Source organism: Chelonia mydas, chromosome 24, assembly GCF_015237465.2.
Source record: "Chelonia mydas isolate rCheMyd1 chromosome 24, rCheMyd1.pri.v2, whole genome shotgun sequence".
In the NCBI taxonomy this organism is placed as follows: domain Eukaryota; kingdom Metazoa; phylum Chordata; order Testudines; family Cheloniidae; genus Chelonia; species Chelonia mydas.
The window spans coordinates 15109035-15131824 of record NC_051264.2 but is presented as its reverse complement, the minus strand read 5'-3'; the positions used below and the strand labels follow the sequence as shown (position 1 = coordinate 15131824).

The window sequence follows — 22790 nt, the reverse complement described above, 5'->3', positions numbered from 1 at the left end:
GGACGGGCTGACCATGGAGTTCTACCGCGTGTTTTGGGACGTCCTCGGCCCAGACCTAGTCACCGTCTGGGCCGAGTCTCTGCAGAGCGGGATCCTCCCTCTCTTGTGCAGGTGAGCTGTGCTCGCCTTATTGCCGAAGAAGGGGGACCTCCGCGATTTATGAAATTGGCGTCCCGTCTCGCTCCTCAGCACGGACTACAAAATCGTAGTGAAAGCAATCTTGCTGCGGCTAGGGTCTGTGCTGGCGGACGTGATCCACCCAGACCAGACCTACACCGTCCCGGACTGCAGTATCTTTGATAACCTATTTCTGGTTCGGGACCTTTTGGAACTCAGGCGTAGAGACGGTCTGTCATTCGCCCTCCTGTCCCTAGATCAGGAGAAGGCGTTCGATAGGGTGGACCATGGGTACCTCCTGAGCACTCTGCAGGTATTTGGCTTCAGACCCCAGTTTGTGCGTTTTCTCCGGGCGCTGTATGCCTCCGCAGAGTGTCTGGTTAAGCTCAACTGGACCCTGACCAAACCGGTCAGCTTTGGGCGAGGAGTACAGCAGGGGTGTCCGCTCTCGCGCCAGCTGTATGCTCTGGCGATCGAGCCCTTCCTCTGTCTCTTCCGCAGGAGGTTGACAGGGTTGGTGCTGCGGGAGCCGGAGCTGCGGCTGGTCCTGTCAGTGTATGCTGATGACGTGCTCCTCATGATCCAGGACCCAGGCGACTTGGCATGGGTGGAGGCTTGCCAGGCCATCTATTCGGCAGCCTCCTCCGCCCGGGTCAACTGGGTCAAGAGCTCTGGCTTGGTAGGAGGAGACTGGAGGCAGGCGAGCTCCCTCCCACCCGTGCTTCAGACCATCCGGTGGAGCGCGGGTCCGCTGTTCTACCTCAGCGTTTACCTTTCTGCCACACATCCCTCTCCGCCGGAGAACTGGGAAAATTTAGAGGGCGGGGTGTTAGAGCGGCTCCGGAAATGGACGGGACTACTCCGATGTCTCTCCCTCCAAGGGAGAGCGCTGGTGCTTAATCAACTAGTCCTGTCCATGCTCTGGTACCGGCTCAACACCCTGGTCCTGGCCCCAGGTTTCCTGACCAACCTCCGGATATCGATTCTGAGGTTCTTTTGGTCAGGAACGCACTGGGCCCCTGTAGGGGTTCTTCATCTACCCCTGAGGGAAGGAGGACGGGGCCTGAAGTGCCTACACACTCAGGTCCGTGTCTTCCACCTCCAGGCCCTACAGAGGCTCCTTTATGGTGCAGGCAGTTCGGCGTGGAGCATATTGGCGCATGCCATCCTGCGCCGCATCCGAGGGCTCCGATATGACTGGCAGCTCTTTTATCTCCGTCCGGGAGGTCTTCCGCAAGACCTCTCCAGGCTGCCAGTCTTCTACCACGACCTCCTCTGGACTTGGAAACTGTTTTTAATGACCAGGTCCGTGGCGGCCACTGAGGGGGTAGATCTCCTCGCGGAGCCCCTGCTACACAACCCCCAGCTCCGTGTGCAGGTGGCGGAGTCCCGCTCGGTGCTTGATCCTGGCAGAAGTCACGAGAGTTGGAGACCTCCTGGACTACGACCGGGGAGACAGGCTGGATCCCCTGACACTCGCATGGGGCTCTCCAGACCTCGTACCCCCTGGCGCGTACTTCAGGAGGTGAAGGCCGCTTTGCCGCCCACTGCTTGAGCTTACCTTGACCGGGTCCTGCTCGAGGGCACGCCCCGCCCACCCTCTACCCCAGGCCCACCGGACTTTTTAATTGGACCCCTGTGCCGCAGATCCAATTGACCCCCCCACCCCTTCACTGCAAGCCGGCTGCATGAACTGCAGCTGGTACGCTTCCAAACCGCGCCAAGGAAACATCTATACACGCTCGCGCTCCACACCCTTCACGCCCTCACCCTAGTGTCCCGCCCCGACACAAAGTGGCGAGACCTTCTCCCACCTTTGGAGGGTGAGCAGCCCCAGTGGGCCAGCCTATATTCCACCTTGGTTCCGAGGCCCGTCGGGGACATCAGTTGGCGGCTCCTTTACGGAGCTGTGAGCATAGGCATGTACTTGGCGCGGTTCACCCCCATCCCAGATACTTGTCCCTTTTGTGGTGTGAGGGAAACCCTGGCGCACGTATATTTGGAGTGCGCCAGGCTGCAGCCCTTGTTCCAGATCCTCACAAATCTCCTATTACGTTTTTGGTTGCATTTTTCCCCTCACCTTTTTATTTATGCACTCCCCATCCGTGGCCTCACAAAGTCACGGGATCTCCTAGTTAACCTCGTCCTGGCCCTGGCTAAAACGGCCATCTATAAAACCAGAGGGAGGAGGTTGGCTGATGGAGTTTCCTGTGACTGTGGGGCCGTTTTCTGATCCTCGGTCCATTCACGTATCCGGGCGGAATTCCTCTGGGCGGCGTCCACCAACTCCCTTGATGCTTTTGAGGAGCGGTGGGCACTGTCTGAGGTTCTCCGCTCGGTGTCCCCGTCCAGGTCCCTTTGTCTGACCCTTTGATTGGGGGAGAAAGTAAGGGACCCCAGCCCCAGCCATTGCTGCTGCGGACTCCACCACCCTAGAGGGGTCCTTTCACACGTGGGTGCACGTGCCCCCCTGGATTGTCCATCCCACAGCCTGCCCCTCTTGTTGGGTGTTTTCAGACGAAGGAATTGTTGGTGACACTCGGGTGTGGCGCCAGGTAACTCGAGGGGGTGGAAGACCACGAGAGTCGAGGAAGCCCCCTGCTCTGGGCCTAGGCAAGCTTGAACACTTCCCTCCCCTGAAGCTAATGAGAAAACAATTGTGATTGGTTGCTGTGTTACACATTGCAAATGCTGCTGTTTTTACTTTGTAAGTGTGTTATGCAAATAAAAATATCTTTTGCTTCAAAAAAAAAAATTACTCTCCTATAGCCATCTGGCCCGACCCTGTCACAGTGTATTACGGCAGTGCGGGAGCCCCAGGTATGAACCAAGAGCTCATTGTGTTCAGAGCTGTATGCTATTACTGCTCTTTATTAGGTGTATTATGGTAGTGCCTAGGAGCCCCAGGCTGGAACCCCGCTGCGCCAGGAGCTGTACATAGAGTACACAGTCCCGGCCCCGCAGCATTTACAGGCTAGGTTCTTCTTTGAAAAATCAGATGCCCCACGCCCAGGACCCCCGCCCCTGGAGGTGTAGGACCGTGGGAGAATCTTGAATTTCCTTTGTTAAAAGATGAGATTCTAGCCTTTGCACTTGGGGAGAAAAGTTCAGAAAACCCTCCTGTGTGTGCTCGGTGCTGCCTGAGTCTGCCCAGAGCCTGAGCCCGTTGCTGGGTGAGGCAGGGAGATGCCTGGAGTGTGAACAAACAGTGATGCTGCCTGAGTCTGCAGGGAGCCTGAGCCCATCGCTGGGGGAGAGGGCAGCTGCCTTGAGCTAAAAAGTAAAGAAAGCTGGTCATCCCAGTGGAGGTGCTGGGGGCGGGAGGGGGAAGCAGGAAAACATGGTGCTTAGAGTCTCGGAAAGCAGAAGGGGAATAAACCCAACCCAGGTGCGATGACTTGTTAAGAACATCACGTGGTTTTTGCTTGGCCCATCTTTGGAATTTTCAACAGGCGGACCTGGTGACAGTCCAGCGATAGCATCTCTCCTCCTTCTGTATGGGGGTGTTGGAATCAGGGCACTTGGGGTCAAGCCCCAGCTGTGCCGCAGATGCAAGTCAGCTCCTTGATGCCTCAGTTTCCCCATCTGTTAAAAACGGGGGGGGGGGGGAATAATCCAACCTTGCTTCAAAAAGTGGGGATGTTGTGAGGCTGCTCTGCAGTGTGTGTGTGGGGGGGGGGGGGGGGCTGGAGAGGTGGGCTGTGGGGTTGGGGAGGCAGAATTTGGGTGTCCAAGCCACTCTCAGGTGGCATTTCTTTGCTTAGACACTGAAGGGATTGCTGAGACTCCATTGCCTCTGACCCTGAGCCACTGATAAGCCGCACTGGTCAGGGCTGGCTTCCTAGATAGATCCCTGGAAAGTCACAAAAGGGTCAGCCCAGCCAACCCTTGGGCAGAAGCTGAATAAGCCACATCATAGCCAGCCCAATTACTGACACTGTGTTATTAGTGTTACCACAGGACCCAAATGAGACCTGGGACCCATCGTGCCAGGCACTGCCCAGACACACAGCCAGAGACAGTCCCTGCCCCAGTTGAGATCGTGGCCCCGTTGTGCTGGGCACTGCCCAGACACACAGCCAGAGACAGGCCCTGCCCCAGCTGAGATTGGGGCCCCGTTGTGCTGGGTGCTGCCCTGCCCCAAAGAGCTCAGAATCTCAATTGCCAAAAGGCAGGAGGAGAAACAGGCATGGTAGGGGTTCGTGACTTGCCCAAGGTCACACAGAGCCTAACAGAGCTAAGAAGAAAACCCAGGTGTCCTGAACAAGAGATGGAGCATCCCATACACCCCTCTTCATGCTGATCCAATGTTCATTCCCCTCCCACTGAAGAATCCTCTTTCCTTCTAACCTGAACTATGCAGACTTCCTCTGCCAAAAGTTGGCTTTTGCTCTGCCTGGGTCCTGTCTGCTGGGTTCAAAGCCCTCTGCTCCCCAAAATCTCCCCCCGCCCCCAGGAGGGGCTGATAGTCACCCTTAACCTTCTTTGGGAGTGCCAGATTTCCCAGTTTTACCTGGAAGCCGATTAGCCCTACGTGCCACGTTTCCCAGTAGATAAGACGAGCCTGTGCAATTCACCGAGCCGCCGCCCTGCGGCTTTGAGTGATTCGTTGCAAGGCCTTGCGTGATTGTTTTGTTGGCATTGGAGTGGGATTAGCCCTGAGCCCGGGTGGAAGGATGAATCATGGCACCGATCACCTTTTCCAGTGGCCGGGATTGCTGGGGGTTGGTGGATGGCTACGTGTGGGCTCGTGGAGAGTGGAACAGGCTGACTGGAGAGGGTTGCTTATTAAAGCAGAAGAAAAGAAGGGGGGATTTGTAGAGATTTTGGGGATAAATTGGGCAGAGCTACAAGAGAACATGAGCGGACAGCATGGGACTCTGGGATCCAGCTGCAAGCCAACTGTCCATGGGCTCCCTGTGTGACACTATAAAGGAACGGCTCAGAGGGGACTTGATCCCGGTCCATCAGGGTCTCGCTGGGGAGAAGATTTCAGGGAGCAGAGGGTTCCTTAACCCAGCTGACAACAGCAGAGCAAGATCCAGCAGCTGGGAGCTGAAGCCAGACCAATCCAGACTGGGAATAAGGGGAACTGGCCCCAGGAATGACTTTCCAGGGATAGGGTGGATTCTCCAGCCCTTGGGGTCTTTCCATAGAGATCAGGCATCTCTCTCTAAAAGCTCCGTTTTAGTTCACCCACCAGATATTGGCTTGAAATTTATGATGTGGGTGGGGGCGTTAAGGGCACACTGCAAAGGGGCAGCTTTAGTTCACTCTAGTTCAACCCCCAGATCTGGGCTGGAGGCAGGGGTCCCTGGGGGAGGTTCTCTGGCCTGCGCCATGCAGGAGGGCAAGCTGGCTGGGCAGAATGGTTTCTTTGATTCTCAAAATCTATGACTCTACCAAGGGGACAATGATAAGGGTGCAAGCACAAGCAGGTGTATTATGGTAGCAGTTAGTGACACCAGTCATAGCTCTGTTGTACCAGGTGCTGTACAAAATGAGAAACACTCCCTGACCTGAAGAACTTACAATCTGAATAGACATGGGTAGGAAGGGAAAGTGAGGCACGGGGAGATGAAGGGACTTGATCAAAGTCACAGGGCTGGGAATAGAACCAAGGAGAGCTGTGTCCGAACCTACTGCTCTGACCTTCGGCACCACACTATGGAAAGGATTACCCTACTTCTTGAGAGCACAGCTGTTTCCAGATCTGGGTTTAAAATTTTCCTTAACATCCTAAGTCCTATTTTCCAAAGTGATTTAAAGCCAGATTGGGAAAGGTGTTTAGGTGCTTAATTCACGGCGCGTTCAGGCTCCTGGGTCAGTTAGGTGCATTGGGAAAAAAGGAGAACTACACCCTGAAATGCCTCAGCTGGTAGTGCTCAGCAAGGATAGATGAGGGCACCCTGAGTTGGTACTTAAATCTGCCCCTTTGTCTGTGGGGGGCTGGTGGGAAATTTTCCAAAAAAACATTCTTTCCATCAGAAAAATCCCATTTCCACCCTTTGGACGCAATTGTGTTTAGAAAAGAAAAATGGAAAGAAAAAAAAAGCGGTTTGATGGGGTTGAAAGGGAACGCTTTGCTCTTTCATTTTCACATGACCTTTCCTTTCAAAATTGAGCTGATTTTAGATTCGACTATAAATAAGGCTAAGATTTTGTCCTGAGTATTTTTAGTAAAAGTCACGGACAGGATGCAGGCAATAAAAAATAAATCACGGAAGCCCAAGCCCCACTGCCCAGGGCCGATAGCTGGAGTCCCGCTGTGCAGGACTGAAGTTGCAGAAGTCACATAAAATCACGGAAGCCGTGACTGGCTCATAGCCTTAACCCTCAATGTTCACACACTGCAAACTAAGGGGGGAAAGTCAGAATCGGAGTGGAACTTTTTGATTTTTATCTCAGCAGAACCGAACCGGATAGTGAGACAGAATGTTCCAGCCAAACCAAATTGAAATTTGGTGTTTCCATAGGGAGTTTTCTTGTTCTTGCTCCGATTCGGAATGAAAACCGGTCGGGATTTGCCTTGGATTGGATAGTCTGGCTTTTGGCCAGCTCTAATCAGGATCCCACTTTTGGAATATTTTAACCCAGATCTTGAATCGGTTGCTGCCTAGAGCAGTGCTTCTCAAGCTATCTGATGTGGGGGACCGGCAATTTTTTCCCCAATGTGCATGCAGACCAGCAGCCGATGGCTCGCGGACCGGCACCAGTCCGCGGACCACCACTTTGAGTAGCACTGGCCTAGAGCATTCAGATATTTCCTTGCAGTAGGCGGGATGTTGAACTCAGTACTCCTGGTCTAGGAAAGGATGAGGTGTGGGTGAATGTATGGGGCTGGGGAATGAGAATAGACACTATTTCATATTACCCTGGCCTTGATCCATTGCTCACTAGAGTGAGTGGGCATCTAATCTCACTCCTGCATGATTCAGTCCCTTGTCTGTTGCTTCCCTGCCCAGATAACAGAGACATAAAGGATCTGTGCGGAGCAGCTGGTGGGCGTATTTCTGCTTCCCCATACTGGGCCCTAATTCAAACTGGCCCCTCCTAGTCATTATGAGAGCTGCCCTGAGGGAGTTCTGTGTTATTCTTGTGACATCTCACTGAGATGTGTCACTTGTGATGACATTCCCGGTGTCCTGTCACAGTTGAGCTAAGGTGTTAGGTGTCAGGTCAAACTCAGGGCAGCTCCCTGGGTCCCAGACTCCCTGCAGACCCAGGCAGTGTTACTGAGTCAGGTACATTGAGGGAAGCTCCCCTCTCTCAGCGATGGGTTCAGGCTCTCTGTAGATTCAGGCTGCGTCACTGTGTTGGTTACACTCAGAGCAGCTCCCCCTTCTTGGAGCAATGGGCTCTATACTCCCAGGGGGATAAGGGGCACTTGCCACTGCGTAAGCCCCCTGGGAGTGGTCAGACCCCAGTGAGGGGTGGGGTCATAGTGAGGGGATGGAACTTTTTCTAGCAGAAGGCGTTGTTGCTTGCACATTCCTGCATCCAGCCCATATCTGATGGCCTAACTAGTGTGGTGCTTTTAGAAAGAGAGGCCCATTTTCCAAGTGACGGAGAATCCACCCTGTCTCTAAGGATGTTGTCCCACTAGTTAATTGGATGACTTTGGGGTAGTTCTGGCCCTGCGTTGTGCCTCAGTTTCCCCATCTGTACAGTGGGGATAATGACACAGCACTCCTTTGTACAGCACTTGCAGATCTACTCATAAACAACTAGGTATTATTACTAAGGTGTCCTCTAGGGTCAGGTTCCTTGGGTTGATGGGGAAACTCCAGGCCTGGCTGGCCTGGCCTTGACATGAGCAGAATGGACTCAGAGTTAGGGCTGGGATGGAAGTGTTTCTCCTATCCTGTGAGAATTTGTGAGATTGCAACATTGTCCCCCAAATTGGGCCAAAAAGTCAAATTTTCATCAAGCTTTTCAAACAAACACACTGGAAATCATTTCAGCTTGGGTCAACCGAAACGGTTTGCGGTGATTGTTTCGAAACGTGTTTTGATTTCAACTGTTTTCCATGGTTTTAGCCTTGTCTGTTTGTTTTCCGGCTCAATTAAATCCAAGTTCAAAAGGTAAAATTGTTTGGAGCCGAAAAACCCAACACTTTTCATTTAGAAAAATGTCAAAACCGAGCCATTCGGTCTTTCCAAATCAGGAGGTTCGCCCCCAATCTCACTTTTAATGAACCAGTGGTTTGTTTTTTTTTGCGTTGCAAAAAATCCCTCTCCAGCTGCCCCTTCTGCACCTCCTCCTGTGCCTGGCTGGCCCCGATGGCTTGTAGAATTGGAGAAGGAAGAGCATGTGACTTCTTCCTTCTTGGAAGGATTAAGAATGAAGACTGACACACCCTGTCACTAGCAGCAGCTTCCTGCTGCCTCAGGCAGGACTGAAATAAAAGCCGGAGATGGGTGGGGAAAGAGGGAACTGAGATGGGAGCTGGTTCCTTGGGAGCTGCCTTGCACTAGGGCTGTTGCCTGACCCAAAGGGATTAATTTGTGGGGAAGGGCAGAACACAATTATCCGCCCTGCTCCTGCTCCCTGGGCCAATCCGCCCTTTACGCACAGCTCCTGGAGGCGTTGGGAGGTTCCTACCTGGAGATCTTGATATTGTGCGAGCCTCAGATTGGGGGGCAGATTTAACAGCCCAGATCTCTCTTGGCCGGCCAGGAAGTCACGTTATAAAGCTACACCGCTCCGGTCTCCGTCCACAGGTCGCACGAGGCTGCTGACGCCAGAGCTGCAGGTAATTTGCAGGCCCAGCCCTCCTGGTTCGCTTCTCTTTTGTTCTGCTGCACGGGGGCCTCTTTCTGACCTGTCAGGGCATGTTTGAGCTACGATCGAAAATGACGTGTGTGATCACGACACGCAGGGTGTTGATTATGTGGTTTTTGGGGGGAGGGGCTGGGTTTTCATCCAGGGGTGCCACTCACTTCTCGGTGTCGGATTCTGACCCTCTGGCACGAGCGCCGGGGCCAAATTGGAGTGACTCCACTGGTGTCAATGGGGCCAATTCCCCCTCAATGACCCGGAGTAAATCAGGAGTGACTCCAGTGGCATCAATCTGGCCAATTCCCCTCTCACTCTCCCTGGTGTAAATCAAGAGTGACTCCATTGGTGTCAATGGGGCTGATTCCTCCCTCGCTGACCCGGTGTAAATCAGGAGTGACTCCACTGGCATCAATGGGGCCAATTCCCCTTTCACTCACCCTGATGTAAATCAGGAGTGACTCCACTGGTGTCAGTCTGGCCAGTTCCCCTCTCACTCACCCGGTGTAAATCAGGAGTGACTCCATTGGCATCAATGGGGCCAATTCTGCTCTTGCTCGTGCTGGTGTAAAGTAGGAGTGACTCCACTGGTGTCAATGGGGCCAATTCCCCCTCGCTCACCCTGGTGTAAAGCAGGAGTGACTCCCCTGGTGTTTACGCCCACGAAGGGAGCGTGCAGCCCATTGGCGCCATGCACGCAGTCAGGCCTCGGGGTGGAGGACACCACCGCCATGGGTCGACCAGACCTATAGCGTCCCTCACACTCTTTTCCCATTGGTCAGCGCTGAGACGCTCTGGCGGGAACCAATCAGAGCATGGGATTCCTTGAGGGTGGCAGGTCAGCAAAGGTGATGAGCGGGGCCCAGGGGGCGGAGCCTGCAGTGGGGACTTTCTTATGGGCCAGTTCTCTGGTAATGATTCCCTTTCCTTCCCCGCCAGCCCCTTGGCACACAGGGGCCTTCCCGGAGCCAGAAGCCCCCACCGGCATGGAGCAGTTGGGCATCGCATTGCTGTTGGTGACTGCAGGTGAGTGTGTGTGTGTGTGTGTGTGTGTGTGTGTGTGTGACCCCCTACTGGAGGGGATGAGCCCTGCTCTCTCGGTGTGTGTGTCTGCACACTCGTGCGCGTTCCTGCCTGTGTGCATGTGAGTGTTTGTCTCTGAGTGTGTGTGCGATTGTGTGCTTGGGCACGATTGTGTGTGTGTGTGTGTGTGTGTGCAACCCTGTGTTTGTCTGTCTTTATCTCTGTGTGTGTTTCTCTGTGAGGGTATGTGTGGGTGATTGTGTGTGCGTTAACCGGTGAGTACATGTACGTGCGTGATTGTGTTTGTCTGCAAGCATGTGCGAGTGTGAGCGTGTAAGTCTTTATCCGCAAGTAGTGTGCAAAGAAGGCTGAGTGTGTATCTGCACGGTGGGGTGTGTTGCATATTCTGTTGGTGTGCTGTTGTTTATAGGCAAATGTGTGGGGCTGGGTGCACATTGAATCACAGCAATGAGGGGCTGGATGGGACCTCAAGAGGTTGTCTAGTCCATCCCCCCATGCTGTAGCAGGAACAAGTAAATCTAGACCAGCCCGGACAGGTGTTTGCCTGTTCTTAAAAACCTCCAGTGACGGGTCTTCCATAACCTACCTCGGAAAGCGATTCCAGAGGTGAGAAAGTTGTTCCAAATATCTACCCTCAGTCTCCTTTGATGCAAATGTTGCTGTTTCCTTCTCATTCTTGGTTGACACAGAGAATAATCGATCCCCGTCCTCACTAGAACAGCCTTTACCGTATTTTCAGACTGCAGCGGTGCACAGTTGTGTTTGAATGTGTGAATGTGACTATGTGAGCACGGACATGTGAGGGGTAGGGTTGCCAGGTGTCCGGTTTTCGACCGGAACGCTCAGTTGAAAAGGGACCTGGTAGCTCCGGTCAGAGCAGCTGACCAGGCCGTTAAAAGTCCCGTCAGCGGCACAGTGGGGTTACAGCACGGGCCTGCCTTCCGTGGCCCTGCGCAGCTCCTGGAAGCAGAGGCATGTTCCCCCCTCCAGTTCCTTTACACAGGGCCAGCCAGGGGGCTCCATGCGTTGTCTCCGCCCCAAGTGCCGGCTCTGCAGCTCCCATTGGCCAGGAACCATGGCCTGTGGGAGCTGCAGGGGCAGCACTTGTGGACGGGGCAGTGCGCAGAGCCGCCTTGCCATGCCTCCATGTAGGAGCTGGAAGGGGGGCATGCCGCTGCTTCCAGGAGCTGCTTGAGGTAAGTGCTGCTGGAAGCCTGCACCCCTGACCCTTCTCCCACGCCCCAAACCCCTGCCCCAGCCCTGATCCCCCTCCCACCCTCTAAACCCCTTGGTCGCAACCTGGAGTCCCCTCCTGCACCCCAACTCCTCATCCCCAGCCCCACCCGAGTCTACACTCCCAGTCAGAGTCCTCACCCCCTCGCACACTCCAACCCCCTGCCCAAGTCTTGATCCCCTTCCCGCCCTCCAAACCCCTGTGTCCAAGCCCGGAGCCCCCTCCTGCACCGCAAACCCCTCATCCCCAGCCCCACCCCAGAGTCTGCACCCCCAGCCAGAGCCCTCACCCCCTCCCGGACCCCAACCCTCTGCCCCAGCCTGGTGAAAATGAGCCACTGAGTGAGGGTGACAGAGGGAGGGGGGGATGGAGTGGGGGGCGGTGCCTTGGAGAAGGGTTGGTGCATTGGAGGAGGGGTGGGGCAGGAGTGTTCGTTTTTGTGCGAGTAGAACGTTGGCAACCCTAGTGTGTGGGAGGGTGTATGTCTCAGTGTGCACATCTGCAGGCTTGTGTGTGCACCAGTGGGTGATTTTTCAAGGCCAGATGGGACCATTGTGATAATCTCGGTTGGCATCCTGCGTCACACGGGCCTGCAAACGGCTCCCAAATGATCCCTAGGCCCATCTTTTTGTAAAACGCCCCATCTTGATGTAAAAGTTGTCAGTGACGAAAAATCCTCGGGCAGTGGGTCCAGTGATTAATTATTCTCCCTGGTCAAAATGTACACTGATGTCTGGTCTGTGTGCACGGTTTTGTGAGAGACGGGGTGCGCATGGCTTTGCACTTGAAGCAGATGCCTGTGAAGCAAATAAGGAGTCCTCCCTTCGAGGTGATTTTCATTGCTAAAGATCAATTGCAAATAGGAGCCAGGAAGGATGGCCCAGTGGTTAGCGCACAGGCCTGGGATGCGGGAGTCGTGGCTTTGATTCTTCCCCAACACAGATGTGGTGTGACCTCGGTTAAGTCACGTTGCTGCTCTGTGCTCGTTTCCTGTGTAGTAAGAAGAGGGCCTGAAACATAAGGCCTGGTATGAGGCCTGAACTAAAGTAGTGGTCAAAACGTTGGGGTCACCAATGTCGTCAGATGTTCGGCTGCGTGTGTGTGTTCCCTCCATATGCCGTCCCAGCCCTGCACGGACAGCTGGCACAGCAGACCTCAAACGAACCACCCGATGACCACAAGATCGTTAAGGTGCGAAGGCACCAGGCTGGGGTTATTGTCAACAAAGCACGGGCCTAGCTCCCTGGATCAGTGTCTACAGTTACGCTAGCACGCGGATGACCATGACAATGGACCAGCTCAGCCAGTGCCTTTCCACTGCCCCCTCGGCTGGCCAGAGACACCCCCTCTGAGATGCATCTTTATACCCCAATACAGACAAGTCACCCATTGCCCCTGATGTCTTCGGGCGCCCTCTATTTCCTTGTACCTGTAGGTTCAATCAAAACACCTCTATCCATCATGCTGTCATCCTGACCTTATCCTTCAGATGGGTCAGGGTGTTCCTGTTATGTTTGGGGAGTGGTGTTCTGCTACCACCCTTCTGGAATGTGTTTGCCTGAGTGTCCTGTGCTTAGCCCCTCTGAGGAATGTGTCTTTTTCCAATATCAGCCCTGTACTTGCCAAATTCTGTGAGCGGGGCCTGCCTCTTGCTCACAACATAACTTTCCTTTACATCAGGAAAGTTTTGACCACTTTAGTTCCGTCCTCAGGCCTCATACCAGGCCTCTGATACATGGCCTGGTGTTTCAGGCCCTCTTCTTACTACATCCCCTAGTGTACAAAGGGGACAATTGCCCAGCCCAGCCTTCCAGAGGTGGAGGTGAGGGTCACTGTGCTAAAGAGCGGGAGACGCCCAGGGGCTGCGGTGATGGTCAGGTCAGAGACAGAAATGCCGGGGGACTGAGCTGGCTAACGGCGAGGGCACAGTTTGGTGAAGTTTTCTAATTTCCACTGGCTGCACCTGGGGCGCATTTGAATCAGACACTGAAGCAAGAGGAGGAGGGAGCTGGGGGACCCTGATCCTGAGCTGGGGCAAAGCAGGGTGGCGCTGCTGCTTGACAGAGCTTCCCCTCCCTTCCCTTTCTGCTTTGCCTCCCAGTGAGTGGCCAGAATGACCGGATCATCGGCGGCGCCCCCTGCCAGCCTCACTCCGTACCCTGGCAGGCCGCCCTCTTTGTGGGCTCCCAGCTCAACTGTGGAGGGACCTTGATTGCCAGAAACTGGGTGGTGACTGCAGCCCACTGCCACGTCAATTGGTGAGTGTGGGTTTGTGGGGGCGTCGGGTGAGGTGGAGGGTGTAGGGGAGAAGGTCTGTGTGTAGCTGAGTGGGCGTGTGATTGTAAGTGGGTGTGACGGTGTGGTTGTAGATGTTTTGGGAAGTGTATGTCTGATTGTGAATGGGTGTGAGAGTGCAGTTGTGCATGTGTGTGTGCGTGTGTTGGGTACGGCATGTGTGATTGTGAGTGGGTCTGAGAGCATGGTTGTGCATTTTGTGAATATGTTAGGGAGTGTGTATGTGTGTGATTGTGATTGAGCATTTGTGAATGGTTTGAGGAGGGCATGTGTGATTGTGATTGGGAGAGTGCAGCTGTGCATTTGTGTGTTTGGGGAGAGCATGTGTGACTGTAAATTTAGGGGGGAAGAGTGTATACATGATTGTGTATATGTGTGTTTGTAAAAGGACGTTTCTGTGTCCATGGGATTGTGCCTGTGTTTGACCTCATAGCCAGGCCTAGTGATTTCCGCATCCAGCCCATATCGGATGGTTGAGCTAACGCACCCTTAACTCCACCCCCTTGTGTGAGTGCCCTTAACTCCACCTTCAGAGATTCATGGATTCCATAGATTCATGCTTTACCCATCCAGTTTGGCTTCCTATATAGCCCAGGCCAGAGAACCTCTCCCAGGGATTCCAGTCCAACAACCAGTGCCCAGTTTCCACCATGGACTCGGTCCCTCACCCCACGCTTTTCTCTACATGTGTCCATTTCTCTGCAGCCCCATCAGCGTGCGCCTGGGAGAGCACAACATCAAGCATCTGGATTGGACAGAGCAGCTGAGAGTCGCAGAGAAAACGATCCTCCACCCCCAGTATAACCCCCCCAGCAAGGACAATGACATCATGCTCATCAAACTGCTCACCCCGGCGATCTTCAACAAAAACGTCCAGCCCCTGGAGCTACCTACCAGTTGCCCCTCCACCGGGGAGAAATGTATGGTATCCGGATGGGGAACAACAAAAAGCCCTCAATGTACGGTAACACCAATGTTTGGGGGCGGTCTTAGCTTCAAGGGGGAAGAAGCCAGCAGGTCGGAAAAATGAGAAAAATATACATTACTAGAATTTTGAACATCCCCCCACATTTCTTCTTCTTTCTTGGCATGTCCCTATTTGCCTCAGCAACTTTTGTGGCTGTTTCCCCTGAAAACTTTCCCAGGAATGTATTTATTTATTTATTTTTCAGCAATCAATCATTCCTGAGGTTCCATTTAGAGCCATTGGGAAATTTGCCATCGAAATTTTATCTCCCCCCCAGCCTAAAATTGGGTAGCCGATGAGTGGAAATTTTCCATGGCACGGGGCTGCTTCCTGGGAAAAGTTTGATTTGTGGTTGAAAAAATGAGTGCTGAAAAACTTTTGCCAAAAACATTTTGGTTGGAAATTGGAGAAGACTTTGGCCAAAAATGAAAGGTTTTGGCTAAAAATGAAAACAGATTTTGGCCGGAACCCGAAGAGGTTTTTCTGGTGGAAAGTTGTAGATTTTGGGGGTGAAAAAGGAAAAAATTTGGCGAAAAACAGAAAAAAGTTTGGAGATTCTGTATTTCTTTGAGGAAAAGATGAAATTCCACTCCCTCTCCATTTTCCAACTAGCAAGAGTTCGATTTATGAAAGGTTGATCTAAGGTTAACGTGTGCCTCAGAGAGGTTCTAGGTGTGTCCATTGACCCCGGCCCTGGATCTAACCCTGTGTCCGTGGAGCTGTGTCTATTGACCCTGGCCTTGGATCTAACTCTAAGACTTTTTCCCACTGACAAAACATCCATTGTGCTGTGTTGCTGTTTTTTGTAGTGTACTTTCCACCTGTTCTCCATTGTGGCAACATCTCCATTATCTCCCAGCAAAAGTGCCGCAGTATCTACCCTCGCTACTACACCGAGAACATGCTTTGTGCTGGGGTGCTGGAAGGGGGAATAGACTCGTGCCAGGTGAGGGGAAGGCGGAGCTGAAGGTGGGATTGGGGGGCTGGCCTGATGGTCCTACTGCCTTGGGGGCGGCTGGTGCAGGAATGGGACCAAGAGCGGGGAGAGAGAATGGGAGGAAGGTGAGACCAACTCCGATGGATTCTTGAGTGATTTTCCATAGAGGCATCGTTTTCAAGGCCAGAACAGACCATTCTACCGACCTAGTGTGCCCAGGCTGGAAAACCTCCCCAGGGATTCCTGCATTCAGCCCATATCTAGGGGTCGAGCTAGAGCATCCGTAACGCCGCCTCGTTGTGTGTTTGCTCTTAACTCTGCCCAATTCAGAGTTCTGATGTCTAAGAAGGATGATTAGATCAACCAGGGTGCAAAACTTCACGCAAATACTCCTGTATTGAACCAAATTTGATGTACAAGGTTGCCTAGAGCTATACTAAGATGCATGTTGTTTATGTGAGCACCGTTTACTATGCAATCCAGATCGCTCTGTAGAATTGACCTGTTCTCTGCTGTCTGGTTATTGAGCCTGTCCACGGATCACACTTTTCCAGCCCAAGAGGGTTAGAAAGATGCTTTATTTTTTAAATCAGAGCTGAGATTCTCCTACACTGACCAGGGCAATAATGGTCTCTGGCCATTCCGGAAGGGAAAAAATTCGTTTCTGCTCCAACCACATCTGAACATTTTCATAATTTTTGGTCAATCAAAAAGTCAGAAAAAATAGCTTCGGGTCGAGGGCAAGGTTTCATTTTGAGAACATCAAAAATATTTGTAACTAGGGTTAGTTTTAAAAGGAAATTGTGAAAAGCAAAGTCATTGCGAGCCGGAAAATTACCAGATTTGGTTTCCAAACTGGAGAGACGACACATTCTGATGTTTCAGAAATGTTGGGTCAGTTTCTGTCCATCTGAAACAAATTCGGTGAAATCGAGGTGACGTCACAAAATGTTTCCATGTCACCAAACCGCAGCTTTTAACCAAAAGAAGGCTTTGTGCGAAAAATTTTGCCCAGCTGTCCTCCCATAGTCATAAACTCATGGAGTTTCAGGCTAGAAGACATCACCAGACCATTTAGCCTCCTGTAGATCACGGGCCATCAGCACTGAAAACAGCGACCAAACTGAGACCAAATTATTATAGCCAGGATCCTGTGACTCTGGGAGATGGGGGTTTAAGAAAATCCCTAAATATCCTGAGACTCACCAGAGTTTGGCAAGTCTGGCGTTGAGCCCAGGAGTTCTCAGGAACCCAGGACAAAGAGCAGGAGCGAGTGGGTGCAGTTATAGTGGGTGGGACTTGCTTATCTGATTGTTGCGGTAGAATCTGAGTAGCTAATGGGCAGACATGTCTTGACAGGGGAGGGTTGGAGGAGCCCAGATTAGCCCGTCACAAAAGCGATCCCATTGTGGCTGCAAAGACAAGAAGTTCTCTGATATCTGCTGGGTGCTCTGTTTTAGACAATGGAAAGGATGCATAAACCTGGTCCCACCAAGAGTGTCCCGGCAGTGGGAGTCGGGGGGAGGCTTCCCATGACAACAAAAAGCCTGGATCTCCTCCTTCTTCCCCCATATCGGCAGCGTGGTCCACACGTTAGAGAAGGGGAGCGTATGCGCTGTGGATCTGTGTTTCCCACTGTCCGTGAATTTAAATAGAAGCGGAACAGCCACATTTCCTTCCCCCGCCCCACTCCCTCAAACTGGGTTTGAAAATCCCAGCTCCACCTGCTGTGGCAAGCGACTGCCCTGCTCTGTGCCTCAGTTTCCCCACCTGGGGTAAAATAAAAATGCCCGCTCCTCCCATGGCTAGAATCAGTGTGTCAGGGAGTTAGGACACCTTCATTCTATTCCCAGTTCCTGCTGGGTGACCTTGGCCAAATCACTTCTCCCCACTCTGTGCCTCAGTTTCCCCCTCTGCATAATGGAGAATAAGGGAAAAAACACAAGCTCCGCCCATGCAAGTAGCCATCAAGTGACTTAGACAAAGGTGCTGGATTAGAAATCAGGACACCGGGGTTCTATTGCCACCAGGTGACCTTCTCCTCGCCTCAGTCCCTCCCCCCGACTTTGTCTGCTTAGACCGTGGGTTTTTTTGGAAAGGGATGGGGGTGGGGAATTGAACCCCAGGCTCCCAGAACCCAAGCTGGCACCTTAACCATTGGACTCTCTTTCCTAGCCAGTTAGTGGAAACCTAAACGAAAGGCATTTTTGAAAAACATTGGCCTGTGGTTTTAAAGTGGTAGCAAGAATCCAGTCAGTAGGATGGGCTGGGGATTGTCATAATCAGAAATGAAGCAGAAGAGGGAGACAGAGCAGCTTTCGAGGATAACACCATTTCCTTTATTAGACCAGAGCTCCTTGTTCAGTGTCAGAAGAAAGTGACTATGCACAGGGCATGTGAACACAGAATGGCTCGCAGCCCCCCTCTAGTGGCTGCTGCATTGGTTCCTGGTGCCCCCGTCACCTTTAACGAGCTATTTCCCGCCGTTGAGATGCAGAGCCCTTGGGACTGCGCTGTTCCTGAAGTTCTCCATCTAGTGGCAGACAAGAGTGATACCGCCCATGCTTTCGTTCCCTAGCTGTGCAATCGCCTTGGGGGTTTGCCGATGGGGCTCGGAAGAAGCTATTCACGTGCAATCCTGTGCATTTGCATCACAGCAGGGAGGGGAATTTTGCTCCTGGCTGTTGCTGAAAGGCCTCAGAGCCTTTGTTCAGCCACAAAGAAGAATGAAAGTTGCTGAAGGGAAGAGCCATTTGGTGGGTCGTACAACACCCAGGACATGTGTTACATACTCTTGAGAGCCACCTATTGGCACCTTTTGCCTTGACGAGCTATTTGTTAGGGCTGGTTGGAAATTTTCCACAGAAATGGTGAAAGTGGGTTTTTGACTAAACTAAGCTTATGGTGAAAAGTGTCTGCTGTCCACGAACATTTAAATTTTTTGGTGACAAACCAAATGCCAGAGAAACAAAAATCTGGAAGGGCCACTGTGATGCTTCATAGGAGTTATAGTTCAGGTACCACATGTCCCCGTTCTCTATAGGCTGGACTCCCCAGCCAGACAACTTCACCCGTCATGCACCACAACCTAGGACTTCCATGATGCACCACCTCCCCTCTCCAAGAGGGGAGACCGTGGTGCATCATGGGTGGTGTAGTCCGACCTATAGAGGAGAACGTGAGATACCTAAAGTACAATTTCCATGAAGCATCACAGGTTTAAAACAACCAGTCAAAACTTCTTCACACAACGCACCGTCAGCCTGTGGAACTGGTCCCCAGGGGATGTTGTGCAGGCCAAAAAATGAACTGGGTTAAAAAAAGATAACTTCCGGAGAAGTTCATGGAGAATATGTCCATCAGTGGCTATTAGTCAAGATGGTCATGGATGCAACTCCATGCTCTGTGTGTCCCTCAGCCTCTGAGTGCCAGAAGATGGGACTGGACAGCAGGGAATGGCTCACTCGATAATTGCCCTGTTCTGTTCATTCCCTCTTAAGCATCTGGCACCAGCCACTGTCAGAAGAAAGGATACTGGGCTATATGAACTGTTGGCCATTCTTATGTTCTTTACAGTTGGAACTGTAGTAGTTTTCAGGCAGTTGGTTTTTCGCCAAATTTTCACAGCGAGCAGATACTTTTCACCAAAATTTACGTTAGTCAAAACCCCAATTTCCCACCGAAAAGTGGTTTCTATGGAAAATGTCCTTAGCATATAGTTCGTCAAGGCAAACGGTGCCAATAGGTGGTGCTTAAGAGTATGTAACAGGTGTCCTGAGTGTTCTAAGACCAGTCAAATGCATTGTGCTACAAATGACTTCCCCTGCGTGTCGCTTCCCATCAGCCGGACATCATTTCCGAGTTGAAATATTTCAGTTGGGGCCAAACTATTTTGGCATTTGAATTTTCAACAAAGAAAATCAAAAAGTTGGGTGGAAGACGTGGGCAAAAGTGAAATTTGTTATCATTTTCGTTGATCGTTTCTACTGGAAAAGACCCCCTTTTTGGGTACGCTCTGCTCTGTACCCATATACAAAGGCAGAGAACTCTTGTCACGGCACTGTAGGTTCGATAATGTTGTTGGTGAGGTGCATTCTTGCCTGTCGTTCTTGGCTATGATGTAGTGTTGTCTTGTCTCCTTCTAGGGAGATTCCGGGGGACCCCTAGTCTGCAATGGGAAATTCCAGGGTATTGTGTCTTGGGGGAGCCAGACATGCGCACTGTCCAACAAACCAGGTGTCTACATCACCGTCTGTAAATACGTCAACTGGATCCAGGAGACCATGAACAACAACTGATCCTTCGTTCCTCAGGACACCGACCCCTCTCTCTCCTACCTGCGCTGCCGCATAGGGTCCGTACAGTGCCGTTGCAGGCACATTAGCTAGATTGTCCCTCCTGGCTCTGTGCACAGATGTTAAATAATAAAGGCCCTCTGCTGTTGGGAGCGGTTAGTTCACGGAAGCTCCACATTATTTCATGCCTTGTTCTTAGTGTAGCACCATGCCCTGGAAGTGTAACCATTCACTGCAGCATCTGGGCACCTCACAGTTGCCAATGTCTTTATCCTCACACACCCATTTGAGGCAAAGCAGGGCTATTCTCCCCATTATATAGCTGGGGAAACTGAGGCATGGAGCAGCTAAGTGATTTTTTCATGCTCACACAGGAAGTCTGTAAAAGAGCTGTTATAAATATAAAGGGAAGGGTAACAACCTTTATGTGTGCAGTAATATAAAATCCCTCTTGGCCAGAGATACAGAATCCCCTTACCTGTAAGGGGTTAATCAGTTCAATTAACCTAGTTGGCACCTGACCAGAAAGACCAATGGGGAAAAAAGATACTTTCAAATCTGGAGCAGGGGGGAAAGGCTTTGTTTTTGTGCTCTGTGTGTGTTCTCTCCGAGACAAAGAGAGAGACCAAGCAAGTAATCCAGCTCCTACTGAAATGATACACCTAATATTACAGAAATAGTAAGTAATAGCAAGGAATGCGTTAAATTATCTTTTGTTTTAGCTCGTGAATTTTCCCTGTGCTAAGAGGGAGGTTTATCCCTGTTTTTTGTAACTTTGAAGTTTTGCCTAGGGGGGAATCCTGTGTGTTTTAAGTCTTATCACCCTGTAAAATTACCTTCCATCCTGATTTTACAGAGGTGTTTCTTTTACTTTTTTTTCTTTATAATAAAGTTATGTTTTTTGAGAATCGGACTGGTTTTTAGTGTCCTAAAAACCCCAGGGTCTGGTCTGTGCTTGCCTTGTTTACCTATCTGGTTGGTAGATTATTCTCTAGCCTCCCCAGGAAAGAGGGGGAAGGGGCTTGGGGGAATATTTTGGGGAAACAGGAACTCCAAGTGGTTCTTGTCCTTTTCCTGAATCTTTGTCTAACTCACTTGGTGGTGGCAGCAGTACTCATCCAAGGACAAGGAAGGATTTGTGCCTTGGGGAAGTTTTTAACCGAAGCTGGTAAAAATAAGCTTCGGGGGTCTTTCATGCGAGTCCCCACATCTGTACCCTAGAGTTCAGAGTGGGGAGGGAACCCTGACATCATAGCAGCGCGGTGGGATCATTCTGAACCAGAAGCACAGACCTTAGAATTTTAAAAAGAAAATATTTTTTTCTTTTGACTGCTTGAAGTCAGGGAGGTTATTTTTTTTTTTGGTTTTTTTTTTAAAGGACACTTTTTTTTTTTAACTGAAAGCAGCTGGAGGGGTTTTTGTTTGTTTGTTTTTTCTTTCTTCTCTGCCTCAGGGCAGAGTAGTTAAGCTACAGCAAGGGAATTCACAAGCTGGGTTTTTTCTTTCTTTCTAGCTCTCGGGTTAGGCTAGGTTAAGCACAGGGAGGCTAGGATGACGAAAAGTAATGTCCAAAAAACCCTAGATTTAGCCAGATTGGAAGCTGAAGAAAGAAAGAAGAAACATAAAAAACAACTGAAATTAAAACAGATGAAGATTGATGCACAAGTGGCCAGAGAAAAATCTGCTAGGGAGGAGAAGGAAAAAAAGAGGCAGCATGCTCAGGAGGAGAGGGAAAGAGAGAGAAAGCACAAACTGGAGGTGATAAAGTTAAAAGGACAAAACCCTTCAGCACTTGGCTCCACCTCCCGAAAAATCCACAGATGGGAGCGACTATGTCCACAGTATGATGAATCCAGTGATATTGCTAAATATTTCATCACCTTTAAGAGACTGTGCACCCTCCTTGCAATTCCTGAAAATCACAAGATGACCACATTGGTAGCAAAATTGACTGGCAGAGCTCTGGACATATTCAACAAGATGCCTACTGAGGATGCTTCTGACTGTGGTAAATTCAAGGATTTGGTTTTAAAGCAATTTCAAATTACACCTAAAACTTACAGAGTAAAATTTAGAGCCCTTAAGAGAGGGGCTGGACTAAGTAATGACCAGATGAAGGATCTGTTAGATAAATGGGTCAAAGAAAGGGGTGTAACTAGCTCTGAAGGAATGTGTAATTTGGTTGTCCAAAAGCAGTTCCTGACTATGACCAATAATAATGTAAAACAATGTTTATGGGATAAAAAAATGGACTCAACAGAAAGTCTTGCTTCTTATGCTGATCAATTCAAGCAGTCCCAGACTGTCAGAGAGGCGGGGCAAATCGAAACAAAACGGGTGGAGGTAGCAGAGAGGAACAACCCTGGTCGCAGTTTGGGTGGATACCAGAGGGGACACCCCGAGACCACACACTACCACCAGGGGAAGCCCAAGGCCCCAACTACACCCCAAGGAAAACCCCAGACACCTTATCATCCCACCGCTACCACCATGTCAGGGTTCCCTCCCCACTCTGAACTCTAGGGTACAGATGTGGGGACCCGCATGAAAGACCCCCTAAGCTTATTTTTACCAGCTTAGGTTAAAAACTTCCCCAAGGCACAAATCCTTCCTTGTCCTTGGTACATTCCCTCAAGAATTAAACCTTTCCTCGCACGTCAGGTTTTCTAAACCTTCTATCGCTTTTGTCGCTCTCCAACTTGTCCACATCTGTCCTAAAGTGTGGTGCCCAGAGCTGGACACGGGACTGTCACTGAGGCCTCATCAGTGCTGAGTAGAACAGGACAAGTACCTCCCACGTCTTACTTACAACGTTCCGGTTAATCCACCCCACTGTGACATCAGCCTTTTTCCCAGAGGCCTCACACTGTTGACATATTCATTCGGACACACTGTAACCCCCGGGGCCTTTTCAGCAGGACGACCGCCTGGCTGGCTAGTCCCTATTTTGTCGTTGCGCGTTTGATTTTTCCCTCCAAAGTAAAATTGTCCGTTCTTGATTCAGCTTTTCTGGAGGTGCCAGACGGAGGCCGAGCTCCATCTCCTGTCCGATAGGCAGGTGTCTGCACATCATGGTGTGGGTGTGGGATTATCAAGGTATGAATCAACCGGGCGATAAAGATC

The 22790-nt window shown here is 51.2% G+C and overlaps 1 protein-coding gene across 1 annotated transcript; it reads left to right on the top strand.

Moving 5' to 3' along the window:
- The first annotated feature begins 8537 nt into the window (after positions 1–8537).
- On the top strand, positions 8538–21930 carry LOC102948230 (trypsin). The gene is made up of 6 exons (XM_027830582.3): positions 8538–8872; positions 9835–9921; positions 13275–13431; positions 14174–14427; positions 15245–15381; positions 19518–21930. The coding sequence occupies exons 2-6, from the start codon at positions 9882–9884 to the stop codon at positions 19668–19670; spliced, it is 741 nt and encodes a 246-aa protein (XP_027686383.2). The 5' UTR covers positions 8538–8872; positions 9835–9881; the 3' UTR covers positions 19671–21930.
- The last annotated feature ends 860 nt before the right edge of the window (positions 21931–22790 follow it).